Source organism: Hyla sarda, chromosome 5, assembly GCF_029499605.1.
Source record: "Hyla sarda isolate aHylSar1 chromosome 5, aHylSar1.hap1, whole genome shotgun sequence".
NCBI classification, from domain to species: Eukaryota; Metazoa; Chordata; class Amphibia; order Anura; family Hylidae; genus Hyla; species Hyla sarda.
In genome coordinates this window covers 347,997,167-348,023,065 of record NC_079193.1, presented here as the reverse complement: position 1 = coordinate 348,023,065, position 25,899 = coordinate 347,997,167, and the positions used below count along the sequence as shown (strand labels likewise).

The 25,899-nt window shown below is 39.3% G+C and overlaps 1 protein-coding gene across 6 annotated transcripts in view; it reads left to right on the top strand.

Annotated features, from left to right (window-relative positions):
• The window catches only part of CSMD3 (CUB and Sushi multiple domains 3), a 1,342,864-nt gene that overhangs the window by 549,064 nt on the left and 767,901 nt on the right, over window positions 1–25,899 (top strand). For 3 of the 6 annotated variants that reach the window (XM_056522623.1, XM_056522621.1, XM_056522624.1), the window contains one exon: window positions 11,193–11,270. The exons of the other annotated variants lie outside the window; for them this stretch is intronic. In XM_056522623.1, the coding sequence (XP_056378598.1) occupies window positions 11,193–11,270 (78 nt within the window). The remainder of the gene's footprint in view (window positions 1–11,192; window positions 11,271–25,899) is intronic. 6 annotated transcript variants of the gene reach the window in all.

Below are 25,899 nucleotides of genomic sequence, written 5' to 3'. Positions count from 1 at the left end.
CTAATTTCACCCCAAAATCCCAGGAAAAAAGTTATTGACTCGAGTATAAGCCTAGGGTGGGAAATACATCATCCCCCCTGTCATAATCCAGACCCCCGTCATTAACACCCTCATCATTATCACCCTGTCATCATCCCCCCTTCATCATCACCGCCTGTCATCCCCCCTTCATCATCACCGCCTGTCATCATCCCACACCCCCCTTCATCATCCCCTTGTAATCATCCACTTGTCACCATCCCACACCCCCCTTCCTCATCCCCTTGTCATCATCCCCTTGTCATCATCCCACACCCCCCCTCATCATCGCCTTGTCATCATCCCCACCCTCCTTCATCATCCCCTTGTCATCATCCTCTTGTGAACTATCCGCCCTCAGTGGTCTTCAACCTGCGGACCTCCAGAGGTTTCAAAACTACAACTACCAGCAAGCCCGGGCAGCCATCGGTTGTCCGGGCTTGCTGGGAGTTGTAGTTTTGAAACCTCTGGAGGTCCGCAGGTTGAAGACCACTGCGGCCTTCGACCTAATCCAGTCCCCTCTCACCCCCTTTAGTTCTGTACTCACCTCCGCTCGGCACTGGTCCGGTGCTGCAGGACTGTCCGGTGGGGAGGTCGTCCAATGGGATAGTGGTTCCGGGCTGCTATCTTCACTGGGGGCGCCTCTTCTCCGCACTTCGGGCCCGGAATAGAGGCGTTGCCTTGACGACGACGCAGAGCGATGTTGGTAATGAACGTACCTCTGCGTCATCGTCAAGGCAACGTGACTATTCCGGGGCCGGGCCAGAAGCGCAGAGAAGAGGCCTCCCCAGTGAAGATGGCAGCCCGGAACCACTATCCCACCGGACGACCTCCCCACCGGACAGTCCTGCAGCACCAGACCAGCACCGAGCGGAGTTGAGTACAGAACTAAAGGGGGTGAGAGGGGGCTGGATGATGTCTAAGGCCGCAGTGGTCTGTAACCTGCGGACCTCCAGAGGTTTCAAAACTACAACTCCCAGCAAGCCCGGACAGCCGATGGCTGCCTGGGCTTGCTGGGAGTTGTAGTTTTGAAACCTCTGGAGGTCCGCAGGTTGAAGACCACTGAGGGCGGAGAGTTCACTCGAGTATAAGCCGAGGGGGGTGTTTTCAGCACGAAAAATGGTGCTGAAAAACTCGGCTTATACTCGAGTATATACGGTAAGATTTTTTAATAGTAGCAATTTACAAATCTGTTTAACTTTCTGGCACCTGTTGATTTAAAAACATTTGTTTTCTACTTGTTTCCACCATAATTCCCCTTTAAGCACAGTGTTGACCTTGCGGAGTGTGAGATTTATCAGACAGTGTTCTTTTAATAAGCAGAAGGGCAATCATTTTAATTCATTTGTTTTTTGCTGAGTAAGATCTCTGGCAAGCCGGATCTTTTTTTGTCTTTTCTCTCCTTCACCTAAGCACTTTGCTGAATTGGAACTTCCACCGCATATAATTTACTAATCAGCTTATCAGTGTCAATTTCCTATTCATTTCTCACTTTTGCCAGATCATCAGTTAACATTGTTTGGAGAAGAAAAATTTGCTATAAAATAACCATGGCTTTTTTATATTCTTTAAACTGTGATGTGTTTATTGAAATGTCCAATTTTATAACTAAACCTGACAGTTAAATTTCTAGTAATGACTGAGGCTCATCTTCTTATCTGGGGGTTTGACAGTACCTGAGTACAATGTTTCAGGTTAATATAGGCTCGATAAGTAGACATTGAATCAGCTGACTGCCATATTGTCTCTTCTCTTTTGAATCTTTCCACTAATCCTTTCATAGCAACTTAAGTCAAAGAATATTTCTAGTGGAAAATAAAAATGTTCTTGTATAATGAAGAAATATAACAAATCAGGACTGAAGCTGGAAAGCTAAGTTTTTTATTGAAAGCCAATTAGGTTTTCTACCTTTCTGTACAGTTAAGATAGTAAGGGCAAATGCCCAGGGTTTTATATGAATCAAAGTGTAATGAAGCTATCATATGGCATATATAATTCTGTATGGCTTCATATTGTACCTTGGAAAACCAAGGTTTTTCTTTAAATTTCCTGTAAAAATGTCCTGTTTGTTTTCTGTGTTAGGTTGCTGCGGTTGGCCTATCATGGTTCTGTCCAGCCCACCTATCAGATACCTGGTGTGACCACACCTATTTAGCTGGCTATTTAAGCATTTACTAGCTATACACCTTTGGCAATGAAAGATTATTTCTCTAGCTAGCGTTCTGTATGGTATTCTGCTTTCTGGTATGTAACTTTGGCTCATTTTTTCCTAGATTAACCCCTTGCTTTCTAATTTGGTATCTCTTTTCTTCTCTCGGTTCTGACATTGGTCTGCTGACATTGATTTATCTGTTGGTTTATTTGTTTGTCTTCCTCTATATTGTTAAGTGTGCATTTCCCTTTTGGTATTCCTGAAATTCCCATGACCTGTGACTGAGTATTTTTGTAGTTTGTTATTTTGACTCTGAGGTCCCAGCACGTAGATAAGCAGGGGCCGTCTTTGTGGTTGTGGATCTGTAAATTAGGGGTGGATATGCAATAGGAAGGGAAAGAGGTTGTGGGCGAGTACAAGACTTTACCTTTTCCCTGCCCATATGTGACAATTCTGTTGGAGCTTACATGCTACAGCAAATGGCATTTTACAGATATACTCTTCTCTAAAATCATTGCTTTAAAAGAATATATGTTAATGACATGATGCCATACAAAGGCAATATACAGCAGCTCAAAAGTGTTTAGTATGGCAGGTTTTAGGTGACATAGTATGGCTAAATTTTACCTTCCCTATTTCTAACATGACATTTGGTCTTTTCAAGGTTCTGTTGAACTTGGTTCCGAGTCATTGAAGCTGCCCATTTGCCCTGATTGACAGCTTTCTTGCTTCATGCAAATAGGGAGAGATCGCTAAATCAGGACTGGGGACCTTCCAGAAGACTCAGAGCCACATTCATGGCCATAAATTAGTATTAATCTGAAATGGCACAACCATTCCAAGTGATTCATTGTTCAAGCCTGTCAGAATTTCATGTAGTGACCGCCTCTCTTTAAACTTGCATTGGTTATTTAGTCTACCATTTATTTTGTGGCATGTTCATGCTATGTATTTTAACTCTTATTGTATGTACATTGCCCTAAAACCCAAGGTGCTATAAAGAAATAAATAATAAATAAATAATTTTCTTTGCCCTCAAAGAACAGTGCATCGGCACCATCTTCAGCTCACAATACAGCTTACACATTGACTCACACAACCAACTCCTTTCTGTTTAATAGTGCTTAATCACAGCTACAGTAATGCTATAAATCCCACTAAAATGAATATTCGATAAAGAGAAATGATGTGACAGCACTCACCAGTAGATGAATCAAATAGCAGTGTTTATTATGGTACACAGCCTCACATAGCACAGAAGACGACAGGCTGTTTTGTCGGCTCCCCAAACTCTGAGGCCGGAGGATGTGTGAGGAGCCGCACTAAAGCATCTGTCGGCTTTTGTACTACATGAGGCTATGTGTACTACAATAAAAGCAGTTACCGTATTTTTCGCCGTATAAGACGCACTTTTTCTTCCCCAAAACCTATCGCGGCGGTCCCTGCGGCCATCAACGGCCGGGACCCGGGGCTAATACAGGACATCACCAATCGCGGTGATGCCCTGTATTAACCCTTCAGACGCAGCAATCAAAGCTGACGGGAAAGTGACACTAACCCGGCTGCTCAGTCGGGCTGTTCGGGACCGCCGCTAACAGCTTACAGGACACCGGGAGGGACCTTACCTGCCTCCTCGGTGTCTGCTCCGTGCCGGGATCCCCTTCAGGGCCCGCGCTCTCCTTCAACGTCATCACATCATCGCACACGCCGTTCCGTCATCCAATAAGAGCGGCGTGCGTAGCGACGTGATGGCGGCGACGGAGAGCGTAGATCCCGGGGAAGAAGACGTCCGGAGCGTCGGGGACACCACGGGGACGTGGCGACAGCGATGGAGCGACATCCAGGGCAGCGGTGACGGGTCTGGAGTGGTGGGGACACGTGAGTACTACCTCCTATCCAGTGGTCTTCAACCTGCGGACCTCCAGATGTTGCAAAACTACAACTCCCAGCATGTTCGGAAAGCCGTTGGCTGTCCGGGCATGCTGGGAGTTGTAGTTTTGCAACATCTGGAGGTCCGCAGGTTGAAGATCACTATTGGGTTCAGAATCTTTTTTTTTCTAGATTTTGCACCTTTATAATTGGGTGCGTCTTATATGCCAGTGCGTCCTATAGGGCGAAAAATACGGTATTTGATTCATGTACTGGGGAGTCCTGTCACATCACTTATCTCTGTTGGACAAATAATAATACTAATTATTATTATTATTTATAATAATAATGGATACCAAATAAACCAAATACATTTTTCATGAACAAACTAAAGCATATGTTCACTTTACAATGTAATTCCTGCTTGTTATGAGCATTAGAGTGGAAAACAGCTGTCAACTTACACCTGGGTTAGAGAACCACCAGAAAAAGTTGCGGTTGCCATGGGGACTTCTAATAGATAGATTTTTAATAGAACAATAGGGCTGTGAGGTCCTGGCAACAAAGAGGGAAAAAAACATATATATATATATATATATATATATATATATATATATATATATATATATATATATATATGTTTTTTTATATACCGTATATACTCGAGTATAAGCCAACCCAAATATAAGCCGAGGCCCCTAATTTCACCCCAAAATCCCACGAAAAGTTATTGACTCGAGTATAAGCCTAGGGTGGGAAATACATCATCCCCCCTGTCATCATCCAGACCCCCGTCATTAACACCCTCATCATCATCACCCTGTCATCATCCCCCCTTCATCATCACCGCCTGTCATCATCCCCTTGTCATCATCCCACACCCCCCCTTCATCATCCCCTTGTCATCATCTCACACCCCCTCTTCATCATCCCCTTGTCATCATCCCACACCCCCCTTCATCATCCCCTTGTCATCATCCCCTCCCAACCTTCATCATCCCCTTGTCATCACCCCACACCCCCATTCATCATCCCCCCTTCATCATCCCCTTGTCATCATCCCCTTGTCATCATCCCCACCCCCCTTCATCATCATCCCCTTGTCATCATCCCACACCCACCCCTTCATCATCCCCTTGTCATCATCCCACACCCCCCTTCATCATCCCCTTGTCATCATCCCACACCCCCTCTTCATCATCCCCTTGTCATCATCCCACCCCCCCTTCATCATCCCCTTGTCATCATCCCCTCCCAACCTTCATCATCCCCTTGTCATCACCCCACACCCCCCTTTATCATCCCCCCCTTCATCATCCCCTTGTCATCATCCCCTTGTCATCATCCCCACCCCCTTTCATCATCCCCCTGTCATCATCCCACACCCCCCCTTCATCATTCCCTTGTCATAATCCCACCCCCCCCTTCATCATCCCCTTGTCATCATCCCACACCCGCCTTCATCATCCCCTTGTCATCATCACCACATGTCATCAGCCCCCCCCCCCCTTCATCATCACCGCTTGTCAATGTCTGATACAGTGGTCTTCAACCTGCGGACCTCCAGATGTTTCAAAACTACAACTCCCAGCAAGCCCGGGCAGCCATCGGCTGTCCGGGCTTGCTGGGAGTTGTAGTTTTGAAACCTCTGGAGGTCCGCAGGTTGAAGATCACTGCAGCCTTCGACATCATCCAGCCCCCTCCCTTCTCACCCCCTTTAGTTTTGTACTCACCTCCGCTCGGAGGGGACGTTAGGGTGCGCTGGTCCGGTGCTGCAGGACTGTCCGGTGGGGAGGTCGTCCGATGGGGAAGTTGTCCGGTGGGATAGTGGTTCCGGGCTGCCATGTTCACCGTGGGGCCTCTTCTCCACGCTGCGGGCCCGGAATAGAGGCGTTGCCTTGCCGACGACACAGACGACGACATTGGTAATGAACGTCCCTCTGCGTCATCGTCAAGGCAACTTGACTATTCCGGGGCCGGGCCCAAAGCGCGGAGAAGAGGCCCCCCGGTGAAGATGGCAGCCCGGAACCATTATCACACCGGATGACCTCCCCACCGGACAGTCCTGCAGCACCGGACCAGCGCACCCTAACGTCCCGCTGAGCGGAGGTGAGTACAGAACTAAAGGGGGTGAGAGGGGGGGGGGGCTGCTTGATGTTGAAGGCCGCAGTGGTCTTCAACCTGCAGACCTCCAGAGGATTCAAAACTACAACTCCCAGCAAGCTGGGAGTTGTAGTTTTGAAACATCTGGAGGTCAGCGGAGAGTTCACTCGAGTATAAGCTGAGGGGGGTGTTTTCAGCATGAAGAATCGTGCTGAAAAACTCGGCTTATACTCGAATATATATATATATATATATATATATATATATATATATATATATATATATATAGACATATATATATACATATATATATATATATATATATATATATATATATATATCCCAAATAGTTTGGACACAAATGGTAGTAATACCAGTTTCTGTATCATATTAATGCCTAACAATGCAGCCTATCTCCATCTGTCATCATTAATAACAAAGGCTTCACTTTATTCGGGAGATTTAATATTAAATAGGTAGTTTCAGTAAATGTTGCTGAAATTAAATAAGAACTCTTATAGTATCGCTCTTGGAAACTGTTAAAATAAATAAATAATTACATAAATCTGTCCTGGTCATGTGACAGACACACAAAAATTGGACTGATTAAAGGTGTATTACACCCCAAGACATCTTATCCCCTATCTAAAGTATAGGGGATGATATGTCTGATCGTGGAGGGGACAGAGAGAACTCTGCTCCATGTTGGATTACAAGCAACCACAGTCGTCATGCCCCCTCTATATATCTTCAACAGACATTACTGGAGGGGGGTGATGACCACGGCCCCCTGCAGTCTAGCACAGCCGGCGTTCTGTATATAAATGAATACCTCTGTAATACAGTGTCATACAAAGGTGTTACATAGTGACACACAGCAAGGCCATGGATACTAAATGTACCGCTATACAGACTTGCTTTGAGCCTATAATACCTTACTGAATAGTCAGGCAAATTAGCCAACTCTCTAATGTGTATGGTGGCCTAACTACTTTGAGGAAGTAAATGGTCGGACATGTTGAATTTAAACTGCCCGACCATTTTTTCCCCCCCAAGAGATAAGCTGCTACTATAGCTATTTGGCAGTGGCCTACCCCTCCTCCCTATTCACAATGCATAAAAATTCAGCTGTGCCAAAAGTTTATGTGCATGGGAAGCTAGAGAGTCATAGCCATTGGACAAACATTCAGCTGTTAATGGTGTGTGGCTTCCTAGAGAAGAAAGCTAAGTTAATAGGTTTCGAGTAGGTCTGCCTGTAGAAAATCCCTTAGATCAGTGGTCTCCAAACTATGGACCTCAGCTGTTGTAAAACTACATATCCCAGCATGCCCAGAGAGCCAACAGCTCAGGAAGGGGCATGTCCAAGACAAGCACTGAGCCCTCACTCACTCACCATGCTTTCACTTTCTCCCTGAGTCACCTGTGCTGTGCTGGGTCTCTTCATCCAATCACTGCAGGCTGCTCTTTAACCCCCTATTCTCTGTTTTCAGACAGGACAGTAGTGAGCACAGAGGAGTGCTAGTCCCACCCTCACTTCTTGGACTTTGTCCGAGCATCTGCTGCAGCTGGGACAAATATGATGCTGCAGCCGGACAGGGTTATATACCCCTAGCTGTGTTTTTATTTATTTTTTTATTAAAAAAATAGATAACATTTTTATGAAGTATATTAGAAAAGTTAATGTTTTGCCAACATATACCACATATAAAAAGTTTTTTATTCTGACAGTGCCCATTTAACCTGCTGTTCCAGTTACATTAGCTTTTCCTGTACTGTCATCGCTGTTAAAAATAGATCAATTTGCTTTGGCTTAATGCCCATTATTTCTGTATTTCGGCCTCATCTTAAGACTCTATGTAACCATACAATGGGTTATAAGTAGCACCTTTTTTCCTTGTTATTTATTGCTGAATGCCATTTCACTTGTTAAATGTTGCACAGCCTGAATACTGGCAAAAAGCAGATGTAGATGCCTTTTTTATCCAGCTGAATGGATCACATTATCTTTTGTCATACCTGGCTGCATATAAATCGTTTTAACTTTGTTCCAAGATTTCGAACGGTTTGTGCAACATTTTCTCTGCATGAATTAATAAATAAGTAGCCTATTAAAAGATTTTGGCAAAATATCCAGATCCCACTTATTTCCTTTCCAATAATATATCTGTGCTAATTCGCCATGAGTTTTTTTTTTTATGTATATATTTTTTCTTTGCTATATTGAATAATTATGTGTCAGCCAATAAAACAAATCCCACTCTTTTGTTCCATCATATAAATTTTATTATTTATTTTATTTTTATATGTATTTTTTTGTTGTTTGTTTTTCTTGTTTTTTGTGCAAGAGAGAAAAAACATGCTATTCTGAAATTATGTTATTGTTTTATACATTGCTAAAGTCTACAATATTTCCATTCATCTTTTTACACAGTTCTAATGGTCATATTTTATGTCTCCATTTTATTAACCTTTCATTAAGTAGATTATTGAAAAAAATGTCAAACTCGAATAATACAGCTTTTACAATACATTTTAAGGCATATGTAGCATAAAATTATACATTTTTCATTATATATATCTATATTAGTATTGGAACTGAATAAACTTTTTTTTATTTTATAAATTGGTATACAGTTTCTAATGGTAAAATTATGTAAAAATACCCCAAAATGTAAGTTTTAATCAAAATGTAGATTGAATTGTAGTTAGAGAGTCCCTAAGAACTCATACAAATGGCAGTGCTTGCACAGATCCTCTACAGTGGTTCATAAAGTTCCTATTGCTCCATACTATGGAGCTGTAGGCAGTTCTATGGGCCACGGTATTTGCCCTTATATGGCACCACACTGTAGAGATGCCCTTCCCTAGAAGCATATCTCTGTACTACGGAGTCCAATGGAGCATGCCATGAATCTATAGGAGACAGATAAGTCCCCTTTATGCCTAGGTGTCAAATCAAAGGCATATGGGGAGGTATGATACAGCTAGACTGCTATGGGCTCTGTACAACTCAAAACTATTAGCTGTAGCTGTAATATTATACGGCTGTGTCTGGAGCCTAAATGTAAAATATTTAGCTATGTAACGCTGACCTTAGATGAAAGTAACTTTCTGTGGCATTACTACGTGAATGCTGACAGCTCATCACAAGCTGTTAAATCCTTAAAACACGTAGCATTTAGCACATTTAGCAAGTAGTTACAGAGGTGGCAATGATAGCTGATAGTGGTTGGCCATGAAGAAAGATCACAGAGAATAAGAACATATTTCTAAGGCTGCTTTCACACTATGAATTTCTCCGTTTAGGAGCTTCCATCAGAAGTTCCGTCACTACAGCTGCGAAACCCGGCCGTTACAAAACCCCTGACGGCCGTGATTAAATTGCATTGCAGCCTATGGGGTTTTGTAACTGCCCGTTTGCACCCGTATATGCCCGTAATTCATTACGGGTGTTATACAGTGATGGGACATTGTGGCGGAAAAATTACTGCTTGCAGTAATTTTTCCTCCACTATGTCCCGTCACTGTATAACGCCCGTAATGAATTTCTCAGCTGTTTCGCAGCTGTAGTGACGGAACTTCTGACGAAAGTTCCTAAACGGAGAAATTCATAGTGTGAAAGCAGCCTTAAGATTTTTTATTTCTAAATATTTTGCATGATTTTTAGCCCAGCAAGAATTACAGTGGTAAATGTCAGTAAGCTAAGATCTAAATGGATGTTCTCTGTAAAAAAGTGAGTTAATTGATGTTACTAGAGCAATTGTTTTAAGGGATCATCTATATAACAACAATTCAATGGCTTCTATTTCTTTGGTCATTTGACTGTACACTTTACTACATTTTAAAAACAGTTTTTTTTTTGTTTTTTTTTAAGTAATAGCATATCGCTAGGATGTGCTAGGACTTTATATCAGTGAGGGCCAATCAGTGAGGGCCAATCTCTGGGATGAATATCATTGTAAGAATGAAGGGGGGGCCCGTGATGTAGCATTGTGTCCTCTTCTGTTCTCCCCTTCACAGTGGCCCCCAGCTACTTCCTTCTGGTTCAAGGACTATGTTAGGGTATTCCTGAAAACAAAATGCAGCGGCACAAAAATTAGGCAGGTTCAGGGGATTTATTATATTATTTATTACATTGCCTTAATTTCCTTCCCAATTGATGTAAACATAGCACATGGGTGCTGGGTAACTACAGAACTTGTTGGGTGTCAGTAGACACAGATTAGTTTTGCTGTGTTGGGGGGTTGGGGGTTGTATCCCCCCTATAACTGTGGCTGATATCTTAATCTTAGCTTTATGTCAAATCTGCAATATTGTAATTGTAAAAATTCCCTTAAGACTGTATATTTTATTTTACACCCACATTTTTGTCTGTAATCGGTAAAATAGTGTCATTTTTGTACCGCTTACAGACTAAAATGTGTGCGCAAAATAAAATTTGCCACAAATTTTTTACTAATGGTGAACTTGGCTGTAAAAAATATGACTGTCCGTGATGTATAAAAGAAAGTCAAAAAGAAAGTCAAAACAAACTAAGGTAATGCAAAAACAGCAAAAAACTAAGTTTCCAAAATTCTAGCCCAATATGTCCAACACAATACTAATAAATACACCAATATAAACACACTAGACTTAATGTATAATAGACATAGTACAGACATTGAAACAGCAAGAGATGGCATTGGTCATATCTGAGTTTTCAACTATTTCAATTTCCTTCTCTTTTTTTGCTGACATTTTATACATAAGACAAAGTGTTTGCAAGTTATGTTTTTACCTGCGTGCATAAGGTGCAATGTTATCTAGAGCTTAAAAGAGGGTAGTTCTCAAAAACGTTGATTGACAGTCCACATGAAAGATCACAAGATCTTCTCAGCAGTTAAACTACTCCTACAATTGGCCTCAAATACAAATACCTGAAAAATCTATTTTTTTACATTTTTTTTTTGTAAATGGCTTAAAAGAAATAGTAACCTTCATAAGTTTTAACAAAAATGACTCATCTAGACTGTTTTACCTTATACATGTTCTTCTTTGTTTTCCTAAATAGTGAAAAAGTCCATAGATTATAAGTCTAGAGGATTTAAATTGTTTCCAGGGAAAGACATCAGCAGCAAGTTTTCTATCTGTGAGTGTACCACTTTTGTTTCTTCTTTTTGGTGCATCGTTGACCTCTTGTGTCTGTGTTTATTCTTGTTATTAAGACTTTGATCAATATGAAATGTGTATCTTTTTTTACCTTTAGTCTGAATGCATTACTTTCCAACATGATGACATCCCTTTCCAACCTATTGATGGTTACTTTTTGGTCTATTGAGTTTATTATATGAATATTTTTTTAATGAAACAAGCTCCGGATTTTGAAGCTGATATAGTCTAAGGAATTACATTTAAAATTCTAACAATCCAGATTTGGATTGGGATACACTCAAGACATATGCCATATTCTGTGTGAACAGGAGGGAATGAGTGTCTCCCATTCACCTGATACACATGACCATTTGGCTCAGTCTAACATTTATGTATTCTTACTAAGGAGTGAAAGGTTAAACTTTTGCCAGACACCTCAGTTGACAGGTTTTTTTCTTTGAAAATAAAGGGGTTAAAATCTCACATGGTTGAGCCTTCTTTCCCCTGACAGCATCGGTTAGGGGAGAGTTGGGAAATCTCACTGCACATTACATGGATGGCCAAATCAACTGAAATGGGTGGGGTTGGCTGACATATTATTGATTTGCATGTAGGCCTTTGGAAGTGTCAAACATCCCTTTATCTGAAGAAGAATATAAGGAATTTTTTAAAACAAAAATGTGAACTATATGAGCAGTATTTGTCTGAACTTCTGCCCCCACAGCAGAGAAAGCCAAAACAACATTCAGGACCTTAATCATGCTTTTCCTGCACTACTGATGTCCACTACTATTTGGCATTCCACTAAACAGAATTACTCTACTTCAGTGCATTTGAATGCAGTAGCTTATAGTAGTGAACTCACCTGCAACTGATCCCCTGTCAGTCTGTTCTGACAGTGCTATCTATGATGCTCGAGCTTCCTGTTCTCCTTCATTGAGACAGGTCACCGCTGTGACCATCAATTGGCTGAGTGGGCATTTTCATCAGGTCATGATGGAGAACAGAAAGCTGAAGGTGAGTATGTGTATTTAAAAAACAAATTCATGGAGGCCAATGCCACACAACCATGGTCCATGGCTCTTACATAACTTGGTAACAAAAAATCTTCACTTCATCCTGCCCTTAGCCAGCTATAATTTGCTAAGCACTCTGTAGTTTATATCCATGTTGACTCCGATAATGGCTAGGGGACAGGTTTTCGCAGATTTATATTTTTGGCTGGACAAAATTGGGAATTTTTACCTATTGTGTCACTCCATCTATTACATATAGATTACAGGCTCTTCTTTCATCCCATGTTAGTGATAAATAATGAGGCCTCTTTCTTTCATTTTGTGAAATGAAGTTGGTATATCTTAAAGTGTCTTAAAGTGGCATATGTCATTTAAAGGCTATGTCATCAGTTTACTAATAGTATATGACTGAAGGATGCCAGTACATGGCTTCCTTCACAGCCATACCTCGTCTATAAACTAATATGATACAGTATTTGTTAAATGGATACATCTTGAAAAAAAAAACTAAGGTAATGCAAAAACAGCAAACTAAGGTAATGCAAAAAACAGTATTAAAAAAAAACTCATTATATATATTAAATGGATGTCTGTGATGTACAGTATTCTATATAATAAAATCCTTCACCCAAAGACTAAGATTATTATGGCATCCATTACAGGAATGGTCCGGTGAAAAACACAGGATAGGCAATAAGTGTCTGATCATGGGGGTGCCAAGCGGTAAGAACCCCCTCCTTCTTCCCAACCAACACCCCTCCCACCACTACCAGACACTTATACCCTATTCTGTGGGTAGAGGATAAGTAATTTTCACTGGACCACCCCTTTAAAGGACAGGATGGAATAGAATACCGGTGTAAATACATTTTCAGCAGTATATTGACATATGTCAGCTCAGTAGAGGCCAAAAGAAATGTTCTTTTGTCTTCCATCAACACAACCCTACAGATATATTATTAACATGTATTTTGGGAGCTTTCCTTGCATACACAGTATGAGTAGATGAAAAACATATGTAAACTGGTATTATTATTATTTATAGTAAATGTAATAAAATAATACAGAAGAAGTACCATTTTTACAGATATGTACAATTCCTATGAAAAAAGTGATTTGGTACTTTCTCAGTTTTATGAATAGAAAAAGAAAAATTATCATTAGAATTTGTGAAAATGCTGCTAGGGCCTCCATTTTGAATTGGGAGCATAAGAAGTTACATTATAGCCCTATATGAAGTGATTGACCTTACTAATTTAAAAAGCACCATTGAGTGTAGTGGAGGGGTCCCTGTTACATAGACCATCAACAATCAATAAGTAATGATTTCCTTATTAAAACTGAGATCCTTCTATCTTGTTAAACTCATAACAGAATATGAACGGAAGTTCATCCTCATATTTATCATTAGTTAGATGAACAGATAAAAAAAAAACATATCTATAAATTACAGAACACTCCTGTGTTGCTTGAATTGACGTTAATAGAGAATAATCCATTATTTATCCACAATAACATAAGCAATTTATTTAAGCTTGATTCATTATGTCAAAAAAAAAAAAAGAAAAAGAAAAAACACAATCATGATGAAAGTACGTGAATACAGGCTTGACATTAAGCAGTGTAGAGCTGTGTAGAGCTTATTAACTTCTCTAATGAGGATAGGTTTAGTGGTAGGAGTGGAAGAATTACCCAGCAGTGACTCTAAAAGAGTACATGGCTGGAGGAAATTGAATAATTGAATAATGGAAACGTTCTGAAAGCTTTGATGCAAATATGTTAAGAGATACAAAGCAGGAATTAGTTTGCGGAGCTCATGATGATATATAGCCCTGCTTCAAGAAGTTTTAATGGACTGAATAAGAAGGACATCACTGGATATTTTCCAAATTTGAATTCTTTAGGATTCAAAACTCTTCTGCAAAGCCAATGGATTCATGGGAAATGTAGGAGGCATAAGTTTTTTTTTTTTATATTTAAGTGGGGAAATAGAAATTTGTGTTGCTGAAAACCCAGGCCTGCCACATCAGCTAAAAAGGGTTATCACAAGGCATACACAAGAACCTCTGATATAATCTCTAATAATAGTTTATGCTAAAATATATAAAAAGCGCACAAAAATCTTATTGACTAACTAAGAAAAATAAAGAATAATAAAGGAATGCCTTTCGAGCTACTTAGGTCTCTTTAAAGGGGTACTCCGCCCCTAGACATCTTATCCCCTTTAACCAAGCAAGAATCCCTTTAACCAAGCAAGAATCTCTTTCAAAAGTGTCGATCTGAGGACAGCTATTTTGGGGTTCTCATTCCTCACCATTACAAAATGGGGTTCTATCTGGAGAGTATCATGAGACTCTTGTGTTTCTTTGACATTTTCTTTGACGTCTACTTTTAATATCCATATCCTACTTTGTTCATTTTTCTTGAAAAACTCAATGTTACATTGTCTTGTGGTAGGCAAGAACGTATTATGTTTAGGAAGTTAAAGGGGTACTTACCCATTTATTCCCTATCCTCAGGATAGGGGATAAGTGTCTGATCACAGGCGGCCCCAGTGGTCTCCTGTCCCCCCATGCACTGAGCGTCCACTGAGCGCTGTATCTCCAGCTCTCCCATAGATATGCATAAAGGCACATGTCGAGCTCCGGGAAGGAGATTGCAGGGGTCCCAGCGATCGTACCCTACCCCCGCAATCAGGCACTTATTCCCTATCCTGTGGATAGGGGATAAGTTGTTCAGTACCAGAGGACTCCTTTAAGTCTTTCTGATATTGGTTGACACTATATCGAAATATAAATAAAAGAACCACAATTATTGTAGAAACATTTGCATGTCTTTACTTTCTAGTTGCTAAGACAGCATAACAGCTGTTATCCTGCTGGTTGTATTCACAGAACATGATGCACAATAGAAATAAAAAAAAGTTTATAGGACAAGTTTACCTTTCTCGTACATTGTAAACAGATAAATCAGCCCAAAGATAAATAAATACTTAGAACTCCTTTAGTTACTCTATGAATGTGGCTATATCAATTATGTAAATGGTTTGGTGTTTACTGCTCATAGTAACATGGTGAAGTGCAAATGTTAACTCCTTAGTGGCTGTTAGTCTTGCTATATTACATGCACCATTTTACTGTGCTGGGGAGTAAGCCTTGCACGATTGCCCCATACAGTGAGTAGTGTTAGTTAAGTCCTAATCTTGGATATTTTATCCTTTAGATGCCAAGGTCCATAGACACTGCACCAACTAAGTGAGTTACAGAGGAAGAGGCTTTCTTTGCTAACCCCTGAAATGTGATTGCAGGATGATGATGAATTTTCCTAGCAACCTAAGGCCTGATGAAGGCTCCGAGGTCCGACATAATTGTATTCCTTTTAGGCAAGAATTTTATCATTCTAAGGATATGTTCACATGGCAGATTTTTTCGACCGACATTCCCTAGACAGTGCAAGCTGGCATAACATGCTGGTGCTAGGAATGCTCGGAAATGAACAATATCCAAAGATGACAATGCATTTTTGAGCGGATTCCACAGAACGAATTGGGATTTTAATTTTAATGTCCGTTTATTTGTTTTTGTATTTTTCTTTTTAGGTGTGTATTCACACAGTAGGATGTTCAGAGCAGTTTTCTATTCTTCCTGGATAGGGAAAGGTTAATGCTCTGAACGAATGAGAACTTGGGTGTGTCTATTTTAAGCCAGACTTCTGCATTCAGGGCTGGTTATTGAGTGCAATACTATAATGTCTGAATGCAATAATGCTACTATGTCTGCTTGAGATTTTACCTTGTATCTATCTTCTTATTTGATCTGAGTTTTTAGCCATGGTTTATTAGTCTTGTTTAGTAGATTTTTTTCTGTGTTTCTTTAGTCGGTTTTTAGGATTATATTTCCATTCTGCTATTCGCTGTTCACACTGAGTTTTCTTGTATCTGTTTCATGAGTAAAATACCTTTTGGGACTCTGGGGAATTCAGATTTATTACAAGATATCTCCGTGTTCCATGGTGGACTCTGGTAGATTGAGTTCTAGTATCAAGACATTCCCGTGTTTTCTGGAGGTTTTCTGGGGGATTGAGTTTTTATTCCTGTTTGTTCCTGGAGTCTTTGCTTACTCATCTGTTTCCCAGTTTTGGACCTAATCGGGTTGCTAGTTATCTGTGTTCAGTGTGAACATTGTTCTATATTTATATCATGTTTAGTTGATTTGATCTTTGTCCTTTGTCAGTTTGATCAGTTTGCCTGTTTAGATTCTACCCTGTTAGTATTTTTAGCCTGTCTGGTTTATCTGGTTGTCTAGTGTTTTTCCTGTTTCTGTTTCTGGCCTGTGACCGACTATGTATATTATTATTATTTTTTTTAGGCCACTGCACTGATGGGGACGGGCTCCAAGTTGTCGATTCATCGCTTAGGGTGTATGGGCAAGTAGGCAAGGAGAGTGGTTTTAGGGTCAGTTTAGGGATCACTCTCCCTTTCCCCCAGTCGGTCATGACATCAATTCTTTCTGAGGAGGCCGAAATTGAAAATTCCATGGCAGATGAATGGGACTCTCCTGAAATGGATTTTCCAAGCAAAATTTTTCTGCCACATTTTGCTTGGAAATTCTGCCACGTGAACTAGGCCTTACACTGACAGGAATGTATATCAATAGTTAAAACCTTTAGTAGACCATAAAAGAAAATAAATATTAACAAAACGTAATATAAAAAAATCCCACAAAAAATAAAGTCCATTTATTCCTCTTAAAAAAGAAAAAAATATAATAATAACAAAAAAAGTTTATTGAAAATGAATAAATAAATAAAATTCCAATAAAAAAAAATCTTAACTGGAACAGTTTAAAGTAAATTTCCTTTGCATCAATCTGCTTACTGCTTGGGATAGAACAAACTCTCAGAGTAGGCCAAGAAATGTTCTGAAGGTAAACAAAGGTTCTGACACAATGATTGGCCCTAAATACCTAGAAAATGAACCCTCAACCTACTTAAACATATGCTGTATTATATTTATCAATAACCTATTACACATCACTTAGTTTTGTGTATATAAAAATGTCAACAATATTTATGATTCAAGAGAAGATAGATTGAATTGATTTTCTACATAGAAAGGGGTACAACCTGTTCCCCATCTACATCACTCAAACATTGATATTTTATAAGATGTTTAACATGCTATAGGTGTTTTCTTGTTAGACACCAAGACAACTTCAGTGATAATATTATAAATTCTAGCATTAAAAATAACATTAAACTCACCCTTTCTAAATACATATTACTAAATGTCTCCATCTGACTTGGTGCAGTCATGTCACATAAAATCCCTTTTCTGATGCCCCACTATTTTAGGAAACTAAATAACCCTATTCAGTAATCTGCATTCATTAACTGGCAAATATCCATTTAGAATTAGCCACATAGCACATGGTACTAAAAGAGCAAAATGACATGCCATGTATAACAAGCTTATGTTGTCAATTATAAGATCTCTAGGGGGAATGTAGATTTCCCAGTGGACTCTCAAATTTAAGAAGGAAAACACGACTAATATGCACTTTACAAATGTCTTCTTGTCATTTCATTTCATATGGTGCATATATATTTTACATCTTTCCCTAGGCAAATTCTAATTATACTCTGATTATTTAAGTTAAATTGGGCTTAACATCATACACAAGCTACTTGATGATGATAATAAATGAGGTATTGATGTTGCCTTTACACATATAGTTTATTTTAGTGTAAAACCTTGAAAAGGGGTCATTCAAGGTTAGCAATACTTGTCTGTTTTCATCCAAGAAAACAAAAACAAAACTCCACATTCCAGACTCTGTCAAAAGAATTGCCCCTTTATTCTCTCGGCTAAGACTCCTTCGATACGTATTGCCACCAATGGTGACTGCGCATGTTCAAGCGGTACTATGGTGTGAACGGACCTTTATTGAACGGAGCTGCAATACCACATGTAACCTGTGGGAAGATGTGGTGCTGTTTCTAGATGAAAGCATCCATGATAGTTTTATCCTGGACAATACCTTCAAGCTTCATAGCTGTAATCTATGACATAAGAAAAAACACTCTTGTCATATACCCAGTCTGTTTTACCTTATAGAGAAATATTTCCAAAATTATTTCTCAGTGAATATACTGAAAGTAGTAAATATACCTTTACACTGGTAATTTGCCATTTGAAAAGTGTAATGTAGTCAATAACCTGTTGTATTTAAAATTATCTGTCTTAAAGAATTTGTGATAGAAAGAGTCCAGAAAGAGTTTTTTCTGCTCCATGTAGCCTTGGGTGCCCTGATTCCATTGTTGTCTTTAGATTTTCGAGATATAGGGGTTTACCTTTTGAATATAGAAAATATAAGAAAATAGAAAAACATTGGTCGGTACCACCACAGCAGCAGCAGAGACCATTCCATAAGCCAGCAGAGCTCAGAGTAGATGGGAATAGAAGAACACAGAAATAGTCCATTTGGCACTGCAGCTATTCCCCTTGCTGGGGATATCGGGACCAGGGCTCTGTAGTATTGGTTCTTGCTAATGTTGTATTGGTGGTGCTCTGGCTATAGAAATGTATAACAGGTTCATATCAAAGAGTCAGAAGAGAATTAAAAAGCCAGTCACTCACCAAATAGTTCTTACTTCAGGCTTTATTTCATGCCAGTAGTAATACTCACATACATGGGGAACACAAAGGGAAGAGCAGGGGGTACAGTGGCAACAAGCTCTGTTTCGCACACTTAAAGGGGTATTCCAGGCAAAAACTTTTTTATAAATATCAACTGGCTCCAGAAAGTTAAACAGATTTGTAATTACTTCTATTAAAAAATCTTAATCTTTTCAGTACTTATGAGCTTCTGAAGTTAAGGTTGTTATTTTCTGTCTAAGTGCTCTCTGATGACACCTGTCTCAGGAAACGCCCAGTTTAGAAGAGGTTTGCTATGGGGATTTTCTTCTAAACTGGGCGTTTCCCGAGACAGGTGTCATCAGAGAGGACTTTGACAGAAAAGAACAACCTTAACTTCAGAAGCTCATAAGTACTGAAGGGATTAACATTTTTTAATAGAAGTAATTTACAAATCTGTTTAACTTTCTGGAGGCAGTTGATATATAAAACATTTTTTTCCCTGGATAACCCCTTTAAGTGCTTTGCACTTCCCTTTGTTGCCACTTCCCTTTGTGTTTCCCATGTATGTGAGTATTACTACTGTCATGAAATAAAGCCTGAAGCAAGAACTATTTGGTGAGTGACTGGCTTTTCAATTCTCTTCTGACTCTTTGATGTAGATGGGAATAGCTTTTATCAGTCTTGTAAATAAAAAGATTCACACATCATACAGCAGTGCAGTGCGAACATGATCTCTTGCTTTAACAAGTAAAATGCTGTTTGTAAGTAACACCCTGAAAATGCCATGAATGGGAAAAAAAAGGAAGAATTTCTATCCAGAACAAGCTTAACTGTGAATTTTATCTACTAAAATGTAATATGCTTGTCTGAACTATGCCCTAAAGTAATCAGTCTATAAAATTTTTCTACTTGGTTCAGAGGAAAGTTCAGACTGCCTCTGCTATTGTGTGGTTTCTAATTTTGAACAACATTTCTGTTATTCCCGACTGTAATACCGTGTTTGTCCCTGGACTGGCGGAATGGCCAAAAATCCACATAGGCTTCTGATCTTGGTTCTAATTTTTGTTATGTTGCTTTCCAGTATCCTGGTTTAGGTTATCCCTAAGTACCTGCTTTAAGTACCTAATTACGCTATTTGGTCTTCAATGTGCACCTTTCACTGAGTAGTCGGATGGGTTGGATCCTTATTGCAAAATAGGATGTGGGTGCTAAGCTCGGGGGGGGGGGGGGGGTGAATATGACATGTGAATCATGTTGAGATCAATTGTGAACATGAAGCTCCTTATCACACCCCATTAATCTAGCATTCACACAATATTTTGTAATATATTTGTCATGTTTGCTTCAAGTAAGGCAAGGAAAAGTGCGCCTGAGCTTAACCCCAGAACCCCACCCTAAGTAGCAGCTTTACAACTGGGTGCCAGTCTAAACACAGGTCAAGATTTAGAATACACAAAGCAAAAGGGTTTAAATACTTATGTCCATGACACATTATAGCTTTTCATTTTTATTAACTTCTAAACAAAAAATTTACAAATTTTCTTTATTTCCATCTTTTAATTTTATTTTAGCACAAGGCTGCAACAAAATGTGAAAAGGTCTGAATACTTTCCAAATGCATTTAACATAAATTATCCCCATGAGTATAACAACTGATGGAACAAAACAAATGCATTAAGTGAAGAAATTTGATCAATGTTTTAGTTAATGATATATTGATCCAATAGAAATCCAATCTTAAATTTCAAAAGTATTTCCCATCCTAAAGGTGTTTCGATTTCATTATTTTATTTTATTTTGAAATAGATAAATATACAATTTTTTAATAAATTTGTTATAATAGCACAATCCTTTATAGTAAGCCCCGGTCTCTGCACATTTCATTAGTTTAGCCCTTGAATTAGTCTTGTGCCATGCTACTAAATGTGGAAATGTGAAGGCCAAATATTTCATGTAACACCTGGCATAGATGGCACATATATTCAAATGATCTCAAAGAGAATATGAAAAAAATTATGATGAAAGTGCCCCCCCCCCACACACACACACGCAAACACACTCACACACATTTTTCATGTCTACAAATTTAAATAAGTATCAATAACATCAGAAGTTATCCCTTATCCTGTAGATAGACCAATAGTATTCACCGCTCACTTCCACCTCTCCTCAGACACCTGTGCAGGGATCCAAATTAGCGATTAAGCTGGGATACAGTGCTCTATAGCTCTCACCTAGAACCACCGTCCCTACCTATTGCATAGTAACCCTAAAATGGCAACTCCACAACTTGAAGACAAACCATACCCTGACTAAGTGCTGGGTCGTCACAGGTCAAAATAAAAAAATAACACAGTCAGGTCAGGAAAAACAGAAAAATACAAAAGGTAGACACACTAATATAATATAACTAGGGAGAAAGACAAACAAAAGATTGTCACTGAGACGAATCAGAAGTCAAGAGAGCAATACATATACAGAAACAAGTCTAAGAGAGAATAACCAAATAGCTGAAGTCACAAAACCAGATTAACAAGAAAAGATGCAGGAGAATGCTAACTACAGAGACAAAGCTCTTTCACAGGCGGAGTCTAATAACACACTGCAGCATTAAATAGGCAGAGCAAGCAAGCTGTGGTCACACAAGGCACCTAATTGGCCAAATAGACAAAAGATGGGAGAGGCTAGGGAGTAACCACAGCAGCAGCAAGCTCTGCACACAACCAGGGAAATTTAAAGTGATACACCTCCTACAGAAACATATTGTTGTCAAGCACCAGAAGGATGAAATAAAATTCTTAATTTAAATGTAATGGGAAAAAAATTAGTGTTGAGTACAAAAAAAAAAATCTGACACGTTTTGCGCCTGCTAGCACTTAAACATTACCGTTATTAAGTGGTAAAAAATACAAAATGTGTCTGGTTTCTTTTTGTGCTCCACTGTGTGTACTATTGATCAATAAAACTACAGATTTTTTCCTCAATATTTCTTACAACACTGATTCATTTTCTAGCACTGATAAATCAAACCTGGAATATATTCTATTCTACTTATCAGGTTTTCTCCAATGCATCTTGTGGTTTATTAAAGTTGAATAAAATATGCACTGATTTGTATTAATATTTAATTTCCATTTATTCCATTTTTTTTAGACTCCTAATAGGAATGGCCACCTGATATTTGCATATGAAATAAAATTAACTGTAAAATAAACATTTCACGCAAGCAGTCATATTACATACAAATATATACAACGTGGGACGTGCGCAGACTGGTAACTGCGCTTTATTATGCTGTAGTTTTAATACAAGCAACATTACTGTATCTGAGTTGCATAATAATGAGCAAAATGTCTGAAATAATTTGATTCATTCATTTGTGCCTATGCCAGCACATGAAAATGATATACATGGAGTCAGCTAATAAAGCTTCATATTTGCACAGTTTATTATCTCTCTGTCTTGGGTGATAAAGACAAAAGTGGTGTGGCGTGAATGACAAAAAGCCGATGATGTAGGGATCTCAGGAAGTCTGGGTATTGGATGGAGCCTTTTAGAGTCTAGTGCTTTGTAACAGTTAGAAGGTGTTTTCAAGGATATTCCATTAATTTTTTATTATCATTTTATAATCTCTATAATAATTTTGTCTTCTAGAAATGACTTGGCACGCTTAAGACGTTTCCAGGGCCACACTGCAGTGAAACTGCATATCTTAACTTATCCTTAGTGTGCAGTATTAGAAAAGCTTAATATAACATACTCTAAGGCCACTGCACCCCTCTTGGATCCCACCCACATAATGTATTAAAGGGAATCTAGCCACATATTCACCCCATGAGAAAAAAAATTATATAAATGAGTTTCATCCCAGCATTCTCCACCCTTACATTTCCCTAAATTTAGCTTAAAGATTCCAATTTCTCATGATCTAACTCCAAAGGTTATCACCTATTGACAAGATAGGGGATAACCAGATGATCCTGGGGTCCAACTGCTGGGACCCCCGCGAATGCCAGGAATATAAAAAAAAAGAAGACCCCTGATAAATGGAGTGCCCTATTAATCCTGTATAAGGCTTCCAAATATTGCTGTGACTACCCCTTTAATACAATGTCGCAAAGTTGCATCAAATGGAGGCAATTCTCATGACAATCATGATTTTTTTTTTATAAGCTAGCCATTTTGTGACACACTCTTTGGGCTATGTAGAGCAATGCATAAAGCAGATTTGCTCCTATTAAATAAGACTGGGTAACCTTTGGTTTAAAGTACTGATTTGCACAAAGCTGCTAAATAGGCTGTTGCTTTATAAGGAACCTAAAGAAATATTAGGTGCTCTACCATACACTCCCATTTTAGTCACAGATTTAAAGAATTTACTTACATTTACTTATGCAAATTAAAATGCTTCTTCTCCTGATTGGTGCTAAACAATGGTGGTGAAAGCATTTCTTGAAAAAAGTCACAAACTACTTTCATTGTCCTATCTATATGTTCAGAAATGGCCATCATGTTTGCAATATAAAGGAAAGAATGATTGGGATCTATTGATCAGCAACATTGGTGGTCACTTACCAAGTTACATCGTTTATAATGTTAACCCCTTAAGGACTCAGTGTTTTTCAGTTTTTGCACTTTCGTTTTTTCCTCCTTACCTTTTAAAAATCATAACCCTTTCAATTTCCCCCTAAAAATCCCTATTATGGATTATTTTTTGCGTCACCAATTCTACTTTGCAGTGACATTAGTCATTATACCCAAAAATTCACGGCAAAATGGCAAAAAAAAATCATTGTGCGACAAAATCGAAGAAAAAACGCCATTTGTAACTTTTGGGGGCTTCCGTTTCTACGCGGTGCATATTTCAGTAAAATTGACACCTAATCATTATTCTGTAGGTCCATACGGTTAAAATGGTCCCCTACTTATATAGGTTTCATTTTGTCGTACTTCTGGAAAAAATCCTAACTACATGCAGGAAAAGTTATACGTTTAAAAATGTCCTCTTCTGACCCTTATAACTTTTTTATTTTTCCACCTACAGTGCGGTATGAGGACTCATTTTTTGCGCCGTGATCTAAAGTTTTGATCTGACTTTTTGATCACTTTTTATTCATTTGGTATAAAAAGTGACCAAAAGTAGGCTATTTTGGACTTTGGAATTTTTTTTACGTATACGCCATTGACAGTGCAGTTTTAATTAATGATATATTTTTATAGTTCGGATATTTATGCACGCGGCGATACAACATATGTTTATTTTTATTTTTATTTACTCTTTTTAATTTTTTCATGGGAAAAGGGGGTGATTCAAACTTTTATTAGGGAAGGGGGTTAAATGACCTTTATTTGCACTTTTTTTTTACATTTTTTTTTGCAGTGTTATAGCTCCCATGGGGACCTATAACACTGCACACATTGATCTTTTACACATATCACTGGCGTGTTAACACGCCTGTGATCAGTGTTATCGGCGCTTGACTGTTCCTGCAGTCATTTGTCGGAGCAGTCATTAGGTGATCGGACACAGAGGAGGCAGATAAGGGCCCTCCCGGTGTCCTGTAAGCGGTTCGGGACGCCGCAATTTCACCGCGGCGGTCCCGAACAGCCCGACTGAGCATCCGGGTTACTTCCACTTTCACTTCAGACGCGGCTGTCAGCTTTTATCACCGCGTCTGAAGGGTTAATACAGGGCATCACCGCGGTGATGTCCTGTATTAGCCGCAGGTCCCGGCCGTTGATAGCCGCCGGGACCGACCCGATATGACGCGGGGACACCGCGTGACCCCGTGGCATATGGCGGGAGGCGGCGGAGGATGTAAATACATGTCCTTCGTCGTTAAGGGGTTAAAAAAGTCAATCAAGTTCACTCTATTACCCTACCGTGTTAATCCAGAGGAAAACAATAAACTCTTATGAGGTTAATGTCAATTGCCCTATACCAAGGGGAAAATTCCTTCCCAACTCCAATATGGCGATAAAAAGAAATCCCTGAATCAACGTTCTAGCCTCATAATTCTAGTATCCATAACTTGTAACATTTAACTTTTTTTTAAACATCTAAACCTCCCTTCAAGCTGGTTTAGTGAGTCAGACATCACAACATCATGTTTCAGAGAGTTCCACTGTTACGCCACATTCTTACTGTGTTAGTAAATGTCAGATGTATCCATAAGCCCTCTATTCACTCTAAGGCCATGTTCAAATGGTACAATTTCTCAGCGCAATCCGGCGAAAAAATTCCACCTAGAATTTCTATTGCAAGGGAGTCCCTTTATTTTCAATGGGATCCTGCTGCACTGTGCACATCTGTATATGGAACAGCATCCATGGATACAGTGATCAGGTATCTTTATTTGTGCAAATTAAACCATGAATAAGGGTTAATACCCGAAACGCGTTTGCATTAGTGCACTGCTGTTTTATTTGCACAAATAAAGATACCTGATCACTGCACCCGTGCATGCTGGATATCTGTTCTATATTCGGATTTTGCTGGTGGCACCACAAATCTATCCGTGCACAGGTGTGCTAGAGGAGTGAAGAGCAGTTCATTCTCTTTTCGACTCTGCTGCACTGTGCACATGGCAAATTTCCCACAGTGGAAACATCTGCCACCTAAGTCCCCATTATGGCTTTTGCAAAATGAATTGACAACTGCTCAGAATGCATTGCCGTCTATAAAGATGGCACATTTCCAAGCAGTCCTGTCCCCAGCATGTTCTGCCAGTGCCCGTGGACATTCCGCAAAGATTCTGCCAAGGAAGCATGGCCTTAGGAAGCTAAGCACATGTCCCGATGGTCTCTGTTGGACATTATTCTATAAAGAAGCATCCAGTAAAATGTCTAATTTAATTAATTAATGTATTTATTTATTTAGTTATTTATTTATTTATATTACAATTGGAACCTATGGGCAGCAAATGCCACTCTATGCCCTTATTTGTTGGAGGTAAATTTTGGAACATCCCCAC